This window comes from Callorhinus ursinus, unplaced genomic scaffold, assembly GCF_003265705.2.
Source record: "Callorhinus ursinus isolate GAN/ISIS: 27379988/994484 unplaced genomic scaffold, GSC_fseal_2.0 scaffold10, whole genome shotgun sequence".
Lineage (NCBI taxonomy): Eukaryota > Metazoa > Chordata > Mammalia > Carnivora > Otariidae > Callorhinus > Callorhinus ursinus.
Window position 1 is genome coordinate 16,992,801 of NW_027397072.1, and position 22,689 is coordinate 17,015,489.

General features: G+C 35.9%; 1 protein-coding gene across 2 annotated transcripts in view; it reads left to right on the plus strand.

Moving 5' to 3' along the window:
* TDRD15 (tudor domain containing 15) overlaps positions 1-22,689 on the plus strand; it is a 46,645-nt gene that overhangs the window by 14,207 nt on the left and 9,749 nt on the right. For both annotated transcript variants that reach the window (XM_073897037.1, XM_025867582.2), the window contains exons 2-3: positions 7,865-14,114; positions 18,164-18,276. In XM_073897037.1, the coding sequence (XP_073753138.1) occupies positions 7,865-14,114; positions 18,164-18,234 (6,321 nt within the window). In that variant the 3' untranslated portion in view covers positions 18,235-18,276. The remainder of the gene's footprint in view (positions 1-7,864; positions 14,115-18,163; positions 18,277-22,689) is intronic.

Here is a 22,689-nt window from a genome sequence, read left to right on the forward strand (position 1 = left end):
CTAAAGAATCATGGTAAAAAAGCCATGAATTCTATGTGCAGTGTTCCCCTTGCGCTGGAGTTCTGCTGTTCTCATTGATCGGTAAACTTGGTCTTGGCTGGCTGTTCTTGCTGATCTTCTGGGGGAGGGGCCTGTTGCCGTGGTTCCCAAAGGTCTTTGCGGGAGGCGGAATTGCCCCGCCCTTGTCGGTTCAGGCTAAGTAATCTGCTCGGGTTTGCTCTCGGGAGCTTTTGTTCCCTGCAAGCTTTCTGTACAGCTTTGGAGGATGAGAGTGAAAATGGCAGCCTCCCAATCTCCACCCAGAGGAGGCCAGAACTCGGGGCCCCACTCCTCAGTGCGCCCCCCAGAGAAAAGCAGTCCGTCACTCCCGTCTCCCCGGTCTCCGGCCGCACTCGGTGCTCACCCGGCCTGTGACCGAGCGTTTCTATCTCTGGCAACTGACTCGGTGTGGAGTCTCCAAACCCAGGAAATCCCTGCGGTGTGCTCCTGCACCACTCCTCCCGGGGAAGGAAGGTGAGTCTACTCGGATCTGCTGCTTGTTGGGTCCCTCCTGGAGGCACAGTGGCCCGAGTGGGCCGCGGATCCCAGTTTATGGCAACCCCGAGCTGAGAGCCCGCGCCTCGGCTCCGTCTCTGCAGCCGGCTTCCCCACTCTGATATCTGGGAGCTCTGCCGCACTCAGGCACCCCCGGTCTTTCTGTGACCCTGAGGGTCCTGAGACCACACTGTCCCGTGAGGGTTCTTCCCCCCCCTTAGCCACTGGAGCGACGTCCCTCCGCGGAGCCGACTTCTAAAAGTTCCGATTTTGTGCTCCGCGGCTCTAGCACTTGCCAGAAGCAGCCGATGTAGGCCCCCTCCCGCACCGTCTATCCTCCCGAATATCGCCTCGGATTCACTTCTCCGCACGTCCTACCTCCCAGAAAGTGGTCGCTTTTCTGTTCTGAGAGTTGCTGCTATTCTTCGATCTCCTGTTGAGTTCGTAGGTGTTCAGAATGGTTTGATTCCTATCTAGCTGAATTCCTGAGACCAGAGGAAATCCAGGTCTCCTCCTCCGCCATCTTGCTTCGCTCCTCAGTCCTTATTTTTTTAGGAGCACAAAGGTCCTGAGACCAAATATTTGAGAACCACTGGTTTAATAGAACTTTTTTTGGTGTTGGAGCAAGAGAGGTTAGGGAGGGGTCCAGAGACTACTAAATTAGGAGAAGGTTACAGTTTAAATTGAGTGGTCAGGGAGTGCTTCACCTAAAAGGAAACCTCTGACAAAAACTTGAGGGTGGTAAGGAAGCAAACTGTACTTGGAGGGCAATAAGCCCAAAACCCAGATGCAGGAAGTTCAAGAAATAGAAAGCACTGTAGCTGTGGAGTAATGAGGGTAGTAGGAATAAGGTAACAGAAAAATGTGTGCTGAGGCTAAACCCAGTAGGATTTCCTTGTGGATTGTGTGTAGGATTCAAAAAAGTGAGGTATATATGAAGATACCTGGCTTGAACAAATCTTATATGTGGTAGAGTATTAATTGATTTTAATTTTGTTCTAGTTTCATTTCTTTTCCCTATAATTTTATATATTAACTTTTTTGTAGCTTCTTTTGTTTCTTGAAAGCTTTCTTTAGCAAAAAAAAATATTTCCTCTTAATTCTTTTAGGTAGTTAAAAAAAATTAGTTCTTTTAATCTGCCTGGTATTTATTTTTGCTTTCAGCAAAGCAGTGTTTTTTTAGCCTTCACACTGTTGACATTTTGGTCTGGACAAAAGAACAAAGGTTCTTTTTCTTGTTGTTGTTTTTGTGTGTGGGGGGGACTCTTCTTTGCACTCTGATATTTAGCTGCATCTCTGTCCTCTACCTGCTGCATGCCAGTAGCTACTCCTGCCCCCACCCCAGCCCAGTTATGACAAGCAAATATATCTGTAGACATTGCCAAATGTTCCCTATGGGACAAAAAGGCCCTTGGTTGAGGAATGTTAAATGGAAGCTCTGGGTTTAAAATATGGAGATTACAAAATATACAGTTTTATTTCCACTGCGTCGGTGTCCTAAAAGACCAAATCTAGAAATCAGTCTGAATAGAAAAGAACAGAGAAGGAAAACCAGGGCACACACAGATGCTTAACTTGAATCAGTCTTCTGGAACATGGTAACCTTGCCAGAGTACCTATTAATCAGTTTTGTCAGAACAATGTTAAATTTTGGAAAAAGGGAGAATTAGTAAATGGATTCTATTCCATAAGGTGTTTCCCCATTTTTGTTTGTAGGTCTGTTTTGGATTTGTATCTTCCACTTTTAGTGCTTGTCCATAATGGTGTGGTTTAGTTGAAAGAGCAGTGTGAAACAGTGCGAATAATGTACATAGAGAACTGGACTGAATAAAACCTAAATTCAAGCTCCTGAATATCTTATGTTCACTTTTTTGGTCTGAAAGGTGACAATCTTATTGTGAAGATCAGTTAAACTAATGTACTGAAAACCTCTTTGAAAATTAAAGTGTTATAAGGAGATGTTATAAGGAAGGACATTTATACTTCTATTAGAAAATTTAAAACTTTAAAATTCAAAGTTACGTATATGGATCAACTGTATTTCTATTGGATCCCACTGGTCTAGATTTATTAGATGTGAAGTCATGGACAGTTGCCAAAATGGCGAGAGGGACATCTGTAATATATTCTATAGGATCAGGGAATTTTAGTGTGGAAAGGGCTTTCCATATCTATTCTTATAGTGTTTATAGATTGCATTTTCCACAAACCTTAGGAGAGCTGTGATGCTGTGAATTTTTTAATTTAATTTTTGATTTTTATTTGACTTTTGATTTTGATTTATTTATAGGAGTTTGAAATTTTAATTTGAATTCTTTTTTTAAAAATCATTCAAATAGGATAAATTTAAAAGCAGAGATAAGCACTAATTATTGTCATCAGATTAATTTATTAAGTTGTAGTTTTATCTTTATTTGAACCTGTATTTGATCATATAAAATTGTGGAACTATTATATATGTCTGAGCCTGATTTTCTTACTACTGTGCAATCCACAATAAGGAAAATTATATGGTGAAGACTGTGTTAATCAGAATAGTTTTGTTATTCTCATTTGCTGGCTTTATAGTAAGCAAATTGTATTGATTGAAATTATTAGAATGCCACTTATGAATCAATTTATAGAGGTTTTATGCTTTCTGTTACTTTCTGCATCTTCTATTAAGAAGGATTTTTGCTGCTATTGTTGCAAAAAAAATTTGAAAAACTCTAATTCAACCCTCTCATTTTATAAATTTAGTATCTGATTCTAAGAAACCATTCCCCAAATCTCACACAATTGAATCTCCAGTAGAACTCTTTTCCTGATGTCTTAATCTTGTGTATGCAAAGTACTTCCATGAATATGGTAATAGTCTACAGAGTAGAATATTGAGGAAAGGTTGTTTGATCTAGAACATCTTGATTTTAAATTAGGTCTTTTAATGTCCATTGTATAGAACCACTGTTTAAAAACATGTTTGTTTTAAAAATTTTTTATTCTAGTTAACATATAGTGTAATACTGGTTTTGGGAGCAGAATTCAGTGATTCATCATTTATATATAACACCAGTGCTCAACACAAGTGCCCTCCTTAATGCCCATCACCCACTTAACCCATTCCCCTGCCCACCTCCCCTCCAGCAACCCTCAGTTTGTTCTCTATAGTTAAAATTCTCTTATGGTTTGCCTCCCTCTGTTTTTATATTTTTCCTTCCCTTCCCCTATGTTCATCTATTTTATTTCTTAAATTCCACATATGAGTGAAATCATGCAGTATCTGTCTTTCTGACATTTCACTTAGCATTATACCCTCTAGGTCCATCTATGTTGTTGAAAATGGCAAGATTTCATTCTTTTTGATGGCCGAGTAATAGTCCATTGTATATATATACATACATATATATTTATATATGAAATCAACTTCTTATCCATTCATCAGTCGATGGACATTTGAGTTCTTTCCATACTTTGGCTCTTGTTGATAATGCTGCTATAAACATTGGGGTGCATGTGTCCCTTTGAATTGGTATTTTGCATCCTTTTGGTGAATACCTAGTGTAATTGCTGGGTCATAGGGTAGTTCTATTTTTAACTTTTTGAGGAACCTCCATACTGTTTCCCAGAGTGGCTGCACCAATTTGCATTCCCACCAACATGGAAGAGGGTTCCCTTTTCTCAGCATCCTTGCCAACATCTGTTTCTTGTGTTGTTAATTTTAGCCATTCTGACAGGTGTGAGGTTGTATCTCATTGTGGTTTTGATTTGTATTTCCCTGATGAGTGACGTTGAGCATCTTTTCATGTGTCAGCCATCTGTAGGTCTTTGGAAAAATGTCTATTCATGTATTTTGCCCGTTTCTCAACTGGATTATCTGTTTTTTTTGGGTGTTGATTTTGATAAATTCTTTATAGACTTTGGATACTAACACTTTATCAGATATATCCTTAGCTAATGTCTTCTCCCATTCTGTAGGTTGCCTTTCAGTTTTGTTGATTGTTTCCTTACTGTACAGAAGTTTTTTATCTTGAAGTCCCAATAGTTCATTTTTGCTTTTGTTTCCTTTGCCTCTCACAACGTGTCTAGTAAGAAGTTGCTACGGCTAATGTCAAAGAGATTGCAGCCTGTGTTTTCTAGGATTTTGATCGTTTCCTCTCTACCATTCAGGTCTTCCATTTTTGTGTATAGTGGAAGAGAGTGGTCCGGTTTCATTCTTCTATGTGCTGCTGTCCAGTTTTTCCAACACCATTTGTTGAAGAGACTGTCTTTTTTTTCCATTGGCTATTCTTTCCTTTGTCGAAGATTAATTGAACATGTTTGGTCTTGAATTCCTTGTTTTTCTTTTCCCCCTAATTTTCTGAGTTGTTACAGTTGGAACTTCAAAAATCCAAGGGGAGGAGCTTTATCCATGGCATTGAGAACTTTCTTCATGATCCTATTAAGTATTGAAGAGACAGGTGAAGGAAGCTGATTGACACTCACAGAATAGGTTATTCTGTCTACCTGATCAAGAATCTTTTCCAGGGTATCTGGGTGGCACAGTCGATTGGACGTCCAGCTCTTGATTTCAGCTCAGTTCATGATATCAGGATTGTGAGGCTGAGCCCAGCATCAGGCTCCACGCTCAGTGTGGAGATTTGAGATTCTCTCTTCCTCTCCCTCTGCCCCTCCCCTCTAAAAAAAAATATATATTTTCCATAGGGGGACCTTTGGTTACCATCACACAGGACTTACAAACTTACGTGTTGATTCTTAAGGGTTCATCCACATTTCTGTTCTTCAGACTTATTTGTAGTAAATCCTGTAGTCTTTCTCCATCAGAATTACTAATCATCCTGCAGAATTAGCTATTGTCCATTATTAGGAATAGATTCTTAAAATCAGTAATTTCTTCAAGTGAAGTAGATGTACTATTAGCTCTGTCAACTGTGACTATTTCATTGTTTCTCAGGCAAGGCATCTCCAGTGTTTCAGCAATCCATTTCTAGATGTTACTGGCATTAGGTGAGAGCATATGCAAACCAAACTCAGGTTTTTTTCTCCCTCCTGCTGTGAAACTCCACATGAGGAGTTTCATTTGTATTGTTTGAGGGAGGGTTAACAGTGTGGAGGAATAGGCTCCTGGTAGTTTGAGTATGCCATTCAACTTCTTTGTGTATTTGGGCTTTCTTTTGGCTTATATTGTATATACCCCTTCATTTAATGAAGTCCTTCTGGCTGCATTTCTTTTTTTATACGTAAAGAGTGGTGTGGTTCCTGAAAGACTTAAGTATTGTTTTTCCTTTTCCTATTTTTTCAGGTGAATGGTCACATGACCCTTTGGGTGAATGCCAGGAAGAATGTTCATGTGTTCTAGCACGGGATCCTTTTTTGAGTACCTGGTCTTCCCTCTATAAGGAATAATAGGTCTATAAACTGACTCAAGTCTGGGAATTGGTAAAGGCCTGTCACTTTAAGTAACAGTGGCTTAAGGCCTTTCTTGTCCTGAAGTGTTTTGGTTCATTCAATGAAGGTCTTTAGTGTATTGTCCATTGATTATTTTTTTTTCCCGCCTTAGATACTCCAAGATCAAATAAGCATAGGCTCTAGTCTGTAGATCAGACCATGATGATTACCACCAAATTAACTATCTAGGAGGAAGTAAAAACCATAGCTGGTACCCAGATGTCCCTAAATCTTAACTCTTCCTCTAGCTTTCCAGTGGTCAGTTTCAGCTTTTCAGACTTAGGTTTGAAGTTTTAGAAAGCGCTTCCGTTCTGTTTATCCCTAAGAGAACTTTATACTTTGATAAGATTTTATATTCCCGTCCTGTTTCTTTCATCTTTTTATCTTCTGAGTTTGGGGTATTCTTTTAAAATTGCCTTCTATTCCATTTATCTTTATTTTGGGTTGATTTTTTTTTTTTTTAACCCCATTGCAGTTTTACATTTCTTTTGTATATTTCTTCGTAATCTCAGTTGCTGCATCTTAATGACCACCTAATCGTATAAAAATGTGTTATTCTCTTGACATTTTGAAAGCAGAAATCAGACTTTTGAAAAACAATTATTTGCTGTTTGAATATATTTATTCCTCAGGGGAGCATTTCCTTTTTTTTTTTTTTTTTTTTTAGGTGGTTTTCTCTTTTGCTCTCTTTAAGGTCCAGTATTTTTGTCATCATAGAAAGAAATTGATAGTTGTGAAGCGTTAACTCCAGGTCAAGTAGGAGGTGAGCTGCGGCCTATCACAATAAATGTTGGTTCTTGCCTGAATTTGGGGAATATTTTGTACTTGAATATTGGTTTTACTACTTTTAGAATCCCAACAATCTAGAGAAAATTAGCTGGAGCCGTAGTTACAATAGAGAGCTTTGCCTCTGTGCTAAAGATCTCTTTTCCCTCTACACTTTATGTGGCTAGTCATGCCAGTGACAAAGCCTGGATGTACCTAACTTAACTTAGGATCTTTCCATGCCTGGCTTTCTTTAATGGTGTCCAGGACTTAGCCTGTTGCCCTCAATCAAAGAAGAATCCAGGAGTTGTATAATGATGCTGATAGGGTCCAAATGTTACTAATTGACAGAGTGGGGAGTACAAACATTGTGTCTCCTGTGGGTTCACCATCTGCCCTTGCTCCTAGCATTCACCCCTTTGAGTTACGGGTTGTTAGAAGTCTGCATGAGGGAAAGTAGTTCCTCTCACAGTGGTAGATGGAGGTCTCCAGTGGACTTTATTTGGCCTCCTTCTATTATATCACATCTGTCCAATATCTAGTAGAAACTTGGAAATTTCTAGAAAAGATTGCTCTCCACTCTTTTCCAGTGATTTTATATATATATATATATATACATCTATCTATCTCTATCTCTATCTATCTATCTATATATATATATATACTCTCCCTATTTTTCCTGTTCTCTTGGTTATTTCAATTAAATTTTTTGAAAGTGGAAGGCAGTGAAGTTAGATACATTTTTATCTAGTTCAAAGTAATTTTTTTAACCAATATGCTCAATTTGATAAAAACAGGCACATTTTTTTAATACAGTGAGAGATGGGGGAGAGCAAGCATGCACATGAGGTAGGGGCAGAGGGAGAGGGGGAGAGAGAGAATCTTAAGCAGGCTCCAAACCTAACCTGGAGCCTAACTGAGGGCAGTGTTTCACGACCCTGAGATCATGACCTAAGCCAAAATCAAGAGTCCCACGCTTAACCAACGGAACCACCCAGGTGCCCCTAGGCATATAAGGATTTTAAAGGTTTGTGTTTACATGCCAAACTTATAATAAGGCTAATTTCAAATTTATAGAAATTTACTTAATTGTGACAGCTGTCTGCCCAGAAGCTAATTCATACTTATTATTTGCTTTTAGAAAATGGATTCTACATCTCTGTTACCAACGTTTTTAGACCTGGATCTGACAATATCACACGTAGAATGTCTTCCCAAGGACATTCTGGTGAAATTTCAAGGCAGGAATAATACTGAATGTGAGTTTGACTACCACATATTACAGAGGGAAATGCAGCATATTCCAAAAGTAAAAAATAATGTGGACATTGATGACTTTTGTTTGGTAGAAGAAAGAGTATCTGGAGAATGGCAGAGAGGAAGAGTCATGGAAAAGAAAAATGAACTCTATACAGTGCTCCTCATAGATCACGGAGAAGAACTAAGAGTTGATGGTACACAGGTTGCTTCAGCCTGTGGCAACTTATTTGAGCTACCACCACGGGTAATAGTTGGTGTTTTTGCCAACATACTACCAAATGGGGAAAGATGGCCTCCTAAGGCTTTGAATTATTTCAAGTCATTAGTAGGACTACAAGTGAAAGGTTGTGTACAAGCTGTTTTGCCTCTTCAAGTGATTCTTCTTGAAGTGCCAAAAATTCTATCCCAGGTTCTTGAATTACAATTAGGCAGAATTATCGATGGGGACTCATTTCGCCTTATTGTGGAAATGTTAAAAGAATTCCCACAGGAAATGCTAGATTTACTAGAACATAAAAGACCTGACTTATCATTAAGTAAAAATGATACTTCACTTGATATTCAACACATTTTGGCTAATTTGCAGCCATCTTTGTCAGTAGGCAGGATTGAAAGTATAAAGGTATCCTCTGCATTGAGCCCAAGTAAATTTTATTGTCAACTAATTAAATGGATTCCAGAGTTAGAAAACTTAACAGTGTGCATGACTTTGCATTATGATACTGTCAGTCAAGAAAGTAATCCCACATGTGATAACTTTGGACTACTTTGTGTTGCCAAAAGGAGAAATGGACAGTGGCAGAGAGGAATTCTTCAGCAGCTCTTGCCCAATAATCAAGTGAAAATTTGGTTCATGGATTATGGCAGTAGTGAGGCTATACCCTCCATCCATGTGAAGAAACTTAAACAGGATTTTATTTTAGTACCATTATTTTCATTTCCATGTTCTCTGACATCTTTACACAGTCCAGATAGAGATGCCAGAAAATCTCAACTGAGTGTATTTAAACAAGCCTTGTTAGGACAAATAGTATATGCACATATCGATTGGTTCAATAAGGATGAGCATTTGTATTATGTAACACTACAAACTCAGGAGTCTACAATTAATTCTAAGTGTCTGCTGAAGACTGCAGGCACACATGTCCTCTGTCCAGTGTCTGAATCAAAAATCTCTAATATGTTTAAGGAGACTAGTGCTTCTGACATAAACAGCTTTGCAGTTGACTGCTTTACTGGAAATACTGAACCATTGATAGACTCTCCAAATAAAAACACTTTGAAAGTAGCTTTTCCTATTAAAACTGTAGAGATGGAGATACAGGCTGCCTATATAGCTTTTGTGGCCTATGTTTTAAACCCATCAAATTTCTGGGTACGCACTAATGAACGTCAGAATGAACTTCAAGATATAATGAAAAATATAAACAAATCTTATGATTTGTGTGAAAATGATGAGCTGATTCTAAGAAATCCAGAACCTGGATTATTTTGTTGTGCTAGATACAGCAAGGACAGACACTTTTATAGAGCTGTCATCACTGAAGTTAATGGTTATAAGATTAATGTTTATTTTTTAGATTATGGAAATTCTGATTCCATACCATTTTTTGATGTAAAAATTTTGCTTCCAGAGTTTTGTGAGATGCCTGCCTTAGCCATGTGCTGTTCACTTGCGCATATATTTCCTGTTGAAGATTTATGGGTGAAGGCAGCAACTGACTATTTTAAAAAAATTGTCTTGAACAAAGCAATTTTGCTTCAAGTTATAGCAAAAAAAGATGACAAGTACATTGTAAATATTCAGAGTATTGAAGCCTCAGAAAACATTGATGTTGTCTCTCTTATGTTACAAGCTGGATATGCAGAATATTGGGAAGTAGAACCAGAATGTTGTCCCAAATCTGTAAGTGAACATTCAGTGTTAAATTTAAAATCTAAAAACAAAGTTAATATTGAAGTCCTATCTGCCCTTCTTGAAGGACCTAAACCTAAAAAGTACCATTCAAATAAGCTAAAAGAAAGTAACTTGTCCTTGTTAAAGTCCCCAGCTGTTAATTTCTCAGATTTAAAAAATCCTTCCACCTTGTCTGTGGGACCTGAGTCGCAACGACCTTATAAAGAGTATATGTTTAAACCAGGAACAGTCCTTGAAGTCAAGTGTTGTTCTTATTATGGCCCAGGTGACTTTTCATGCCAGCTTCAATGTAAGTTAGAGGACCTAAAATTACTAATGGAACAAATTCAGAATTATTATAGCATTCATTCTGATCCTTATCAGATTGGGCAGATTGCTTGTGTTGCTAAGTATTCCAAAGATGGGAAGTGGTATAGAGCTGCTATTTTAACTCAAGTATCAAGAAAAGAATTTGACGTAGTATTTGTTGATTATGGTTACCAAGAAAGGGTTTTAGTTAAAGATGTTTGTGCTATTAACCCACGCTTTCTTTTTTTAGAAGCCCAAGCCTTCAGATGTAGTCTTCACCATTTAGTTGAACCCATTAGTTGTAAATTCGGTTGGACAAGAGAAGCATGCAGAGACTTTGGGAATTTTATTTGTTCATCTAGAGGATTATTGACTTGTGTCATTTATGCCTTAGTTCTTATATATCCAAATTGTTTATGTAACTTAGTGGATTTACAGTCTCCACTCACTAGTGCAAAAGAATTTATTAATCATGGCTCAGCACAGTATAATCCATTATCAAAGCCATTTCCATCTTCAGTTAGTCTTTATAGTTACTATTATTCTTCCTTTAACATAAAAATTGGAAGCGAGGAAGAAATATACATCTCTCACATATATAGTCCCAAAAAGTTTTATTGCCAACTGAGTAGAAATAATAAAGACCTAGAGACAATAGAAACAAAAATCACAGAGATTAGTAACCTCAAAAATTGTCCAAAATATGATCCTAGTAAAATGAGATTGTGCATATCTAAGTACATAGAGGATGGTCTCTCTTACCGAGCTTTAGCAGTGCCAACAGATTCATTAACTGACTTTCTGGTCTATTTTGTGGACTTTGGAAATAAGCAGTTAGTAGAAGAAAGTACATTGAGGGCTATTTCAGATCAGTTTCCAGAGTTGCTGTTTATACCTATGCAAGCTATTAAGTGTTTTTTGTCAGATCTTAGAGATGTAGCTATTCCAGCAGAAATCTGTAGCTGGTTTGAAGATAATTTCTTGGGAAAACCGTTAAGAGCAATAATATTGTCCAGGGAGTCAGATGGCCAGCTTGGTGTAGAATTATATGATGGATGTCAACATATAAACCAGGAAATTAAAATGTTGCTTCATACTTATGGAAAAAAACATTGTGACCAACCACACTATGTGGAAAAGGGTCCTAAAATAAGTGAGAATAAGAGACTTGCTGTTTCTTTGAAAGGCAAAAGAGAAAACAACTATCACCATAATATAAATAAAACTAATCTAGTAACATACTCTGAAAGCAAAATGGATCAATTAACAAATCCTGGAAGTACATATGCTAAGCTTTTGAAACCATCAGTTTGTTATAAAATTGAACCGGTGTCAAAAAACAAAGTGAAGTCTTTGAATGATGTACTAAAAAATAAAGGTGTAAAAAGTGTCTCTGGATCTGCACATACAAAAAGTGTCCCTGGATCTGACGAAAATGACGTGGGCCGCAAATCAGTAAGGGTTGTATCACAGTCTTTTATCCAAGAACTAAATCAAGCAGCCTCTCAAAACCCATCTAATCTTACTAGACCACAGATCAAAGATCTTCCTCAACCCCAAATTTACTTGAATGCCAAAGTTAAAGGTTATGTTTCTAATATCAGTAATCCAGCAAGTTTCCATATTCAGCTTGTGGAGAATGAAGATGCACTCATTAGACTGGCAGATGCTCTAAATGAAAGAAGATTGAATACAGTGAAAGAGAGAAAATCAGTGAAGCCTATGGTGGGAGACCTTGTAGTTGCAGAATACTCTGGTGACCGTGCCATTTACAGAGCAGTTATTAAGAAAATTTTGCCAGGAAATTCTTTTGAAGTGGAATTTATTGACTATGGTAACACTGCAGTAATAAACACATCCAAAATTTATGAATTTCAGAGGGAATTCTTGACCATTCCTCAGCTAGGAATCCATTCTTTTCTTAGTGGAGTCAAGTGGAATGAGCCTAATGAAATATGGGACAGTAAAACTGTGGATTATTTCGTGTCAAGAGTGAGTAACAAAACAGTTTCTTGTGAATTTTTGAAAAAGCATGAGCAGAAATGGGAAGTCAATATCATTTGCAATGGAACGTGTGTCATTAATGAACTACTGAAATGGACAGCGTGTTCAAAACTACAGAAAACAGTTTTGCAGCTGCCTGTGGCTGTCTCTCGAAAGGTGAGCTCTGGTGAGGATAATGGAAGGAGGAAAGGAAGGTCAAATGAGTGTGAAGGTTCTGGGATCCTTCAACCATCCTGCCAACAGCTGGTTAAGATTCCTCTTGAAGAGTTAAAACCTGGACAACTTGAAAAGTCTGAGATACTTCATGTCTCAAAAAGTGGGACATTTTATGTGAAGTTATCCAAAAATAAAAAAATCTTGTCAGATTTAACAGTATTAATCACTAAAGAAGTAAAAAACCCCTCTTTATCAATGGAGAATATTGAAAAAGGCTTAGAGTGCTTGGCAAAATCTAAAAAAACCTTGAAATGGTATCGATCAAAAGTAGCAAAGAAGTGTGTTGAGAAAGTGCTTGTTTTTTTAGTAGATTCTGGTAGGTATGAAATAGTACCTTTAGGTAATACCAAGGTGCTTAGTAATGAAATAAGAAATATTCCAAGACAAGCTGTGCCTTGTAAATGGATTTGGTGTGAAAATTTTAGAAACCGGTCATTTGAGTCCATTGTGTGTTTATTTGCTCATTTGGAAATAAATATTCTTTTCTTGAAATACTTAAACTCTGTGTGGAAAGTAGACATTTTGGTAGATGGCCTGTTACTTATGGAATACTTAAATTTAAATACAGTTCATGTTGAAAACAAACTTAAATGTTCAGAAACTATTAATGTGGAATCTAAGACTCCTGTGTCATCATGTAAAATAAGATCATATACTTGGACCCAACTCCAAAATGGAAAGCAATATTCTGGTATTGCCACTGCTGTTTGTGATCCGTCAGATTTCTGTGTTCAGTTAGAAGATTTCTTTGACACAATGAAATCTCTCTTTGTGTTGCTTTCTGATCTACCTGAAAACTTGCAAACAGTGCCTCAAGAGTGCATAATTCCCGGTGCTAGTTGTTTGTTCAAATACGATTTGGAAGATCAGTGGAATAGAGTAGAAATTTCTGAAGTCTCCAATCAGTATTTATTACTTGTGTTGATCGACTATGGATTTTCTGTTTACATACCTTATTCAGATATAAAAAAACTGAAAGTTGTTCCTGTAGAACTTTTGGATATACCAAGGTTAAGTTATCCTTGTATTTTATATGGTATCTTACCTGCTAAAGGGAAGCATTGGAATGAAGAAGTGAGAAGTTTCTTTCAAGATTTCCTAAATAAACCAGGCTTAGTTTTTCAGTTTAGGAAGTATAAGTTTGAAACAAAACTGGAAGTAGATGTCATTCATGAGAAAAATAATCTGGCAGATATATTAGTTGCATCTGGTCTTGCAATGTATTCCAAAGATTCAGATCCTCTTAATGATGGAGTTAGGACTACTGGACCTACTAAAATCCAGTATCAATTACAGAGCAAGCCTATCTTCCCATTGTTAGATCAAAATTGTCACAAAAGAGAAACTATAAGTTGTACATGCACTGAGAAACAAAAGCTGAAAGAGAAAACTGTAAAGAGGAGAGAGGTCTATAAGAACCTCTTAAAGAAAAGCCGTGTCAGTAAAAGATTATATTCTAGAAATGGAACTCTGAGGAAGAAGGCTGACATTGGAAAACATAATCCCCAAAGTATGGTTACATTTGATACGTGTTCAGGTTCATTTTGGGAACCACCTAATGGTTTAAAGACCACCAACTGCATTGAAAACATTTTTGAAAAATCACCAACTGAAGAAATACAGGAAAATAACACAACGGATTTGAGAATAACAGTAAAGGCATCGCATGCTAATGAAAAAATTGTATCAGAGGAACACTTCAATGGTAAGTAGCTATTTTTAAAAAGATTTTTTTTTGTAGATTCTATTTTTGATTATTTTTGGCAGGTTTAATCATTTAAGATTTTTTTTATTATGTTCAGTTAGCCACCGTGTATAGTACATCATCAGTTTTTGATGTAGTGTTACAAAGCTGTGATCACCAAGACAGCATGGTATTTTTGATTCTTTAAATGCTTATTGGATGTCAAAATTATCCAAATTGAAAATATACTGTAAGAAAACTTACTGGAAAATGTGAGTAAATGGATAAACTGGGACTGATCACTTAATTATAAAATGGAATGTGACTATTCCTTTTTTGAATGGTGACCTTTGAGAATGTGATGAAAGTGGAGAGCATTTTTAACCATATATGCATGCACACAGACATGACATTTTTTAAAATTTAAATTAGCCAACATATAGTACATCATTAGTCTCAGATGTAGTGTTCAACAATTTATCAGTTGCATATAACATGACATTTTACAGATAATTTCAAGGGTTTCACAAAACTAAAGCCCCATAGAGCTCAGGTTAATAAATCTTGCTATTAGTGAGCTCCTGGGATCATTTTGAAGACCAGTTTTCTGTTCTAGGTTTCTTATCAGATGAAATATATCTTTAGGTTTTTTGAGTGTGTTTTTAGCATATTGCTAATGCAGTTAAACTTATGGAATAAACTGGAACTTATTTCTTCTTAAATTTTTTAGATGTCAAACTGATTCTGTAATATGTTATAGCTAGAGTACTGTCTGATTTTTGCTTATGCACATTATATTTCATTTTCTGTGTGGATTAGTTACTGAGGATTTTGTGGGCTATAAATGTTCCCTGTTTAATGAATGGACTAGAAATCTTATTCCATGTTACAACTCGTATTATAGCCGGTTACATTCTTTTAATCAGTGGCGGGATCTTGTTTTTATTGATGTATTTTAGAAAGAGTATTTCATTTGAATTCATATTTAGGTGTTTTATAGTGAATTGATAAATGCTTTAAAATTAGCCCTTATTTTTGAATATTTTGTATTGAATTAGCAGTTACAGTAGAGTGCTTTCTATGTTCTTAGTGCTTAGTACCATGTACTAAGATTTTTGTACATATTCCCTCATTTAAAGCTTACCAAACTCTGTGAAGTAGGTTGATTTTTTAGGTTTGAATGGAGTCCCATTTCTTTGCCTGAGTTCTAAATCACTTGAGAGAGGGACAAGGAGAGAAACGATTGGTGAGCAAAATATCACATTTATTAAAAAAACCAAAACCAATATTGATAAATGTGGGTTTATATCAGTGGGAAAATGGGTTTACCAACACTGAATCAATAATTTAGACTTATCTGCACAGGCACAGAGGAGAACTTCTCCACAGGGGGGGCCCACCCATGTAAAACATAAGGCTTGAGGCATTTATTTCCACAAAGGGAGGAGGAAGAGGCTAACCTAGCATGTGCCTTTGTCCTTCTAAGCCAACCAATCAGATTGGCCCCACTGCTAGTGTCGGTAAAAGAGCAAACAAACCAGAGGAGGGTTAGGCTAGGAGAGTGCCTCACCTGTGAGTACTTCTGCATGGAAGGAAACCTCAGGAATGGGAAGAAGTACCCCCCAAAATTCACTATTGTATGGATGAGGCTCAGGAAAGTTAAATAAATTGTCCATGGATATAAAGACAGAATCTCAGTTCCTTATTTACTAGCAACTCTGATGTCTCCAACTCCAAAGCTATTTGTTAATTACTTATATTGCCTTTTGAAGAGCAGTTCCATCATTTGAGGGAGAGTTTTCAATAAACTTTTGGCCCTCAGCCCATGCATTTTAGCACTTACATAAATTCTTTTGTTACTTCACATGCGTGTATTTCCACCTTCATGTATTTCTTATCAAATTCTTTAAGACCCCACTGTGGGCCCCCATCTCCATCCCACCTCCTGCATTCCTAGCACACGGTGAATCAATGAGTGAATTAAGTAAAAGTAGCTATTACAGAAGCAGTTAACCAAACATCAAATTATAGTTCTAAGAAATAAAATTTGGAGTTTCGTTTAGGGTAAAATCATAGCTTTGAGACAAATATAAGAAATATGGTTTCATGGACTAAGAACTTAACTAATGCACTTGCTACACTCCGATTTAAAACAAAACAAAATAAGAAAACATCAGATGGTTCCATTGCCTTGAGTACTGTCCACACTCCTAACGTTTGTTAGTCATCCAGCGGCAGGACTGTGGTAGCCACTGCTGTTTGCTGTTACTACCTGCTCTGAATCTAGGGTAAAACGTGTGTTTTTTTTTTTTTTTTTTCTTCTTGGTTAAAGTTACCAGTATTTGAAACTCCCTTACCTGTTAAGCTAGAAAAGTGGCCCCTAATGGCTGTGCTTTTCAATATAGGCTTTGCAGTGACATTAAGAAAGGAAGCTTTAAAAAAAATTCTGATGCCTGGGCCTCACTTCTAGAGATTGTTGGTCAGGCTGTGGTTTTACTGTCAGGACTTTAAAGCTCCCCAGGTGATTCTAAGGTACAGCCAAGGTTGAGAACCACTGTTCTGGAGATGATTGTGGATAACTTCCTGAATTATTTTGTGAGAGAAAATACTAATTCTGGACTCTGTGAAAACTTAGAATCTGTCCCTCTGGTATTTAGAGTTCAAACTATACATAATGAGTCACAGTAATTCTGTGCTAAACTTAGTGTCATTTTGTTAGACAGGGCCTTGAAGTACAATGCGTTTATTTTACCTTGCCCAGGTATTGTTTTAATTATAGAAGTTGCCTCTTATGTTTAGAAAATTGGCTTAACTTTCCCATAGTTTCAGCCTACTATAACATATCAATATTAAAATATTCAAGCAAATTGTTTTTATTTGCAGACTGTTTTCTCAAAATAAGTTACTAGTCTGTTTCCAGGATGTATTTGCTGTTGATTGCTCGCTTGCTTGCTTGTTTTTCCCTGGAAGTCCTTGAATAGATAATTATGGGAACTAGAGAACGTAATAACCCTTTAAAAAAACCCCACAAAAATATCTAGTCACTCTTTGGTGATGAGGCAGTGCTTGATGCTGTTATGTGCTACCTTCCTCCAGTTGCTTATTTAACTCGAGGACACTTTTGAAAGAAATCTGGAATGTCAACCCAGTTTTGAAGAGAGTTTTGTCTGACCTTTTACGTTTGAGATTATATAGCTAGACATCCAAAGGGGAATGGCTGACAGGCATGTAAAATGTTAGACCGAATTCTGAAAATACACGATTTGTAAGTGATACATACTTATGAATTGCTTGCATTGATAAAAGTATGGACAGTGAGGCCCCACTCCCTGAGTTTGAATTCTTCCTTCATCCCTTCTTAACTGTGAAATTGGAGGTAGGTTTTTTAACATGTTTCTGTCGTTAGTTTCTTCATCTGTATACGCAATCTTCATCTGTATATGCAGCTAATGATGACAGCATTGGCTGCTTGTGAGGGCGGTGTAAGTTAAAACATGTAAAACCTATAGTATCTGGTACCAAGTACATGCTCACTAATTTTAGAAATAGCAGCTATCCTGATAAAGCTACATTTGTTTTTAAAATCTTTTGTGAAATAGTAACTTGAAAAATTGATGCTGCTCTGCATGAAATTGCAATACTTAGGACTGTGTGTATGTATGTGTGTGTGTATACACACATACACACACACACACATACACACACACATACACACACACATGCATATTTGCAGTATAGTGGTTAGATTAGTGGTTAAATCTGTTTGGAAGGTAGGATTTCCGATTGAGAGAACTACAGTTCTAAATAAAGATTAAAATAGGCCATATGTATTTTTTCCAAAATGGGTATATATTAGAAATTATTTAAGAAAATATGTTTTTAGTTATATGTATAATCGTATGTATAATTTACATGCCATATTTCATTTTTTAAAATTGTGACTTTTAGAAATTAAGTAAAAATTGTTTATAGGAGGAATTTTCAAAATAAAGTCTTGACTTAAAGAAACCCATAATGCTTGGAAAAGTATATTACAAAATACTAATTGTTCTTTTTTGCTTGCTTTTCAGTGCAGGGAGATGAAAGCTCAGATCCTTTATGCATCAGTTTGGCAACAAATAATATATGGGATACCCAGTAATTACTGTCTTGTTTTAGATGCTCCAAATATATAACAAAAGTGGTAAGCATATGGCCATTTCTAATACTAAAAGTATCTGAAAGGCATCTAGATTTTTCAGATTATTTTCCTAGCAGACAGTGGTTAGAATGTTACAGAAATTTTATGTGACCTGGAATTATGATGACTTATTTTCAGAAAGGTTATTTAGGAAATGGGGTTACCTCCTAAAGTATTTTAAACATTTTATTTGATAAACCATTCTTTGCTTGTATTTTCACAGTCATTACATAATATTTCACCATTATCTTACATCTTTCAGGTGTCTTTCCTGAGTAAAGCCTTTGTTTCTGTTGCTACTTTGTAGAATCATCCTTGCAGTCATGGATAATATATAGAGAGTTAAAGCTACACAGCCATATTCTCAGGAAAATATAGGTGCTTATAGGACTGACACTTATTAGTAGAATATGGAAAAGAAATCAGACTTAATCCCATTCTTCCTTCTCTTTAGCTCATGCAATGGGATTTTCCTTTTACTTTATTTTGCAGTTGTATCTATTTTTAAATTGGCTTTATATTTTTGGTTGTTTATTTGTTGTAGATACTTGTGACATTCAAGAACACTACTGTTTAATTGGAGGAGGAGCTATTTTGTCAGTGCATTTACCTGTGAATTAGAATTTATTTTATGAGTAAACATTTATTGAACAAATTCAGAGTATTTTGTTGCAAAGATAGAACCATAAAATCATACAGTTGCACTTAAAGTCCATGTCTGCCAGATTGTTCTGAAGAACTAGAGATTTGGTGATTTAGAGAATATTTGAGAAAACTTAGAAATTTCCTAAGCTAGCTAGGGACAATCAAGTTTATCATTGGTACAATATTGTATATTGAGTGTACTGATATTGTTTTTTTTTTGAGGTTAGGAAGTAATTTCCGAAATACTGCTGTTTATGAATATGAGTTTAAATCTGGTATCTTGAAAGTTTATTCAAGGCAGGGGACTTCATATTTTTACACTACAAATTAATTTTGTGTTTTGTGGTTATTTTAGAGCAGATAATTTAACAATGACTCTTTGTAATCTAATTTCTTTGAATACTTTTGTGTCACTTCCCCCATACCTCACCAGATTTTAGAGATTTTGTACAATTTAGAAAAGGGCTTCGATTGGAAAAATGATTCACTTCATTCAACTTCTGTGACTGTTGTATCACGGGGCTGCTTTTGTTGTTTGGTTTTGGTACCATAAAATATGGTAAAGATAGTGATTTGGTTAATTAAAGAAATGAATTTGAATGCCAAAATAAAGAGTAATGGATGTTTTTGGTACCAGTTTTATCAGGAAGGGCCTCACACCCCTTCAGCTTTTCAGATTTAACTCCACTTATGTGTCTTCAGGTATAGGATTTTAGTTTGGAAATAGACAAGCTTCACAAATTTATTGAAACATTTAAAATAACGTTTTTACAAGCCTACATTTCAGTTAATTCCTACTTGATTTTTTTTTTTTTTTAAATTTCGACAGAAGCCCAATATAGAAAGTAGCTGAAGATAGGATTTAAGTTTCCTTTTAAGATATAAATGATTAATTTAAAACTATGGTTTTCCTTTATTTTGAAGGCACATTTTCCCCCCTCTACCGTAGCTAGTTTATTACACTGTAAAATTACAACCTGGAGGATGTATAGTAATTAGAGTACTTTCAAATAAAAAAATAGCATATTCATTTTAGGATTTACATTTTCATAGGATTAAGTTTTATTATATTTTACAGATAAGTCAATACTAATGCTTTTTCCTAGTCTAAAACAGTTGTATTAGTTTGTTAGTAGTATCTGGTATTTTATGAATGTTGGCAACAGACTGTTGGTTCAAAATTTGGGAAGCAGTAACACATCTAATTTTTTTAGATTAAAATGTTTCAAAGTTGAGTGTTAAGCTTTACTCTTTAAATTCATTTTTAATTTTGCTTTATTCATATAAATTAAAACTTGCTATTTTTTGAACTCTCATAAAATGGTTTATAAGAATGGAAAATATTCCTTAGAAATGGATTAGTTTTTAAAAATATTCATATATTCATTATTCAAAGCTATATATATTGATACAAAATAAAAACACTCAAATAAAAACTGTTAAAGACATTATTTATCCATTTGTCTTTTCCTAGCATGATCACTTTGATTCTAAATTCTTCTATATAAGATGCTGAGTTGGTTAAATCTTAGTGTCTGATTTTTAAAATTTTAAAAATCTGTTAATATAACTTTCTGACTTATGTGCGTTTAACTCTGGTATCACTTTAAAAACTTGTTTTGTTATAGTTATGTACACCCAAGGGAAATTATTTTTGTTTTGTATATGGAGTATTTTGTGTTTAAAAAAATTTTTTTTCACAGTAAAATATTTAAGCATAGTTTGCTAAAGTCTGAATGTGTGTATATGAATGTGTTTTTTTAAAAGGGTACTATAGCATTAACAGAATCCTATCTGTGCATATTGTGATGAAAAATTGAATTCACTTTAACATTTCCCATAACCAAAGCTAGTCCTTACTCAACTTAAACACTTAGTACGCTTTTTTTCTCTTTAAAAGTACTTCTAATTCTCGTCTTTAATTTTTCATTTTTTCACATTTAAAGGACTGTTGGATTTTTTTTTTTAATTACAGATCTTTTTACTTGGCCTATAATTTTTTTCAAATTTTTATTCTAGTTAGCATATAGTATAATATTGGTTTCAGGAGTAGAATTCAGTGATTCATTACTTATGTACAATATACAGTGCTCATCACAACAAGTGCCCTCCTTAATACCCATCACCCATTGAATCCATTCCCCCCACCTTTTTTTCCTTTCTTCATGTTCATCTCTTTTGTTTCTTATATTCCACATGAGTGAAATCATATATCTTTGTCTGACTTAATTTGCTTAGCATAATAGTCTAGCTCCATCCACGTTGTTGCAAATGGAAAGATTTCATTCTTTTTGATGGCCGAGAAATAGTCCATTTTATATATATATGTATCACCTCTTCTTTATCCATCAGTCAGTGGATATTTGGCCTCTTTCCATAGTTTGCCTATCGTTGATAATGCTGCTATAGTTTGCCTATCGTTGATAATGCCCTAAACATAGGGGTGTATTTATCCCTTCAAGTTAGTGTTTTTGTATTCTTTGGGTAAATACCTAGTAGTGTAATTGCTGGGTCATAGGGTAGCTCTATTTTCAACTTTTTGAGGAACCTCCCTACTGTTTTCCAGAGTGGCTGCGCCAGTTTGCATTCCCACCAACAGTGTAAAAGGATTTCCCTTTCTCTGCAGCCTCACCAACATCTGTTGTTTCCTGTGTTAATTTTAGCCATTCTGACAGGTGTGAAGTGGTATCTCACTGTGGTTTTGATTTGTATTTCCCTGATGAGTGATTTTGAGCATCTTTTCATGTGTCTGTTGGCCATCTGGATATCTTCTTTGGGAAAGTGTCTTTTCATGTCTTCTGCCCATTTCTTAACTGGATTGTTTTATGGGTGTTGAGTTTGATAAGTTCTTTATAGATTTTGGATACTAACCCTTTATCAGATATGTCCTTTGCAAATATCTTCTTCCATTCTTTAAGTTTCCTTCACTGTATAGAAGCTTTTTTTATCTTGACGAAGTCTCAGTAGTTCATTTTTGCTTTTGTTTCCCTTGCCTCTGGTGATATATCTAGTAAGAAGTTGCTATGGTCAATGTTAAAGAGGCGGAGATGCCTGTGTTCTCCTCTAGGATTTTGATGGTTTCCTCTCTCTCATTTAGGTACTTCATCCATTTTGAATTTATTCTTGTGTATAGTGTGAGAAAGTGGTCTGGTTTCATTCTTCTACCACTGCTGTCCAGTTTTCCCAACATCATTTGAAGAGATTGTAACACCTCACAGCAATGGACAGATCATCTAAGCAGAAATTCAATAAGGAAACAATTTTTTTTAAAGATCTTATTTATCTGACAGAGCACAAGTAGGCAAGGTGGTAGACAGAGGGAAAGAGAGAAGCAGGCTCTCCGCTGAGCAGGGAGCCTGACTCAGGGCTCCATCCCAGGACCCTGGGATCATGATCTGAGCCGAAGGCAGTCACTTAACTGACTGAACCACCCAGGCACCCCTGAAACAATGGTTTTGAATGACACACTGAACTAGATGGACTTAACAGATATATTCAGAACATTTCATCTTAAAGCATCAGAATACACATTTTTTCATGTGCATATGGAACATTTTCAAGAATGGATCACATACGGAGTTACAAATCAGGCTTCAACAAAGTACCGAAAGATGAGATCATACCATGCATATTTTTCAGATCACAATGTTATGAAACTTGAAGTCAACCACAAGAAAAAATTTGGAAAAACCACAAATACATGGAGGTTAAATAACATCTTACTAAAGAATGAGTGGGTTAACTAGGAAATTAAGAAATTTAAAAAATGCA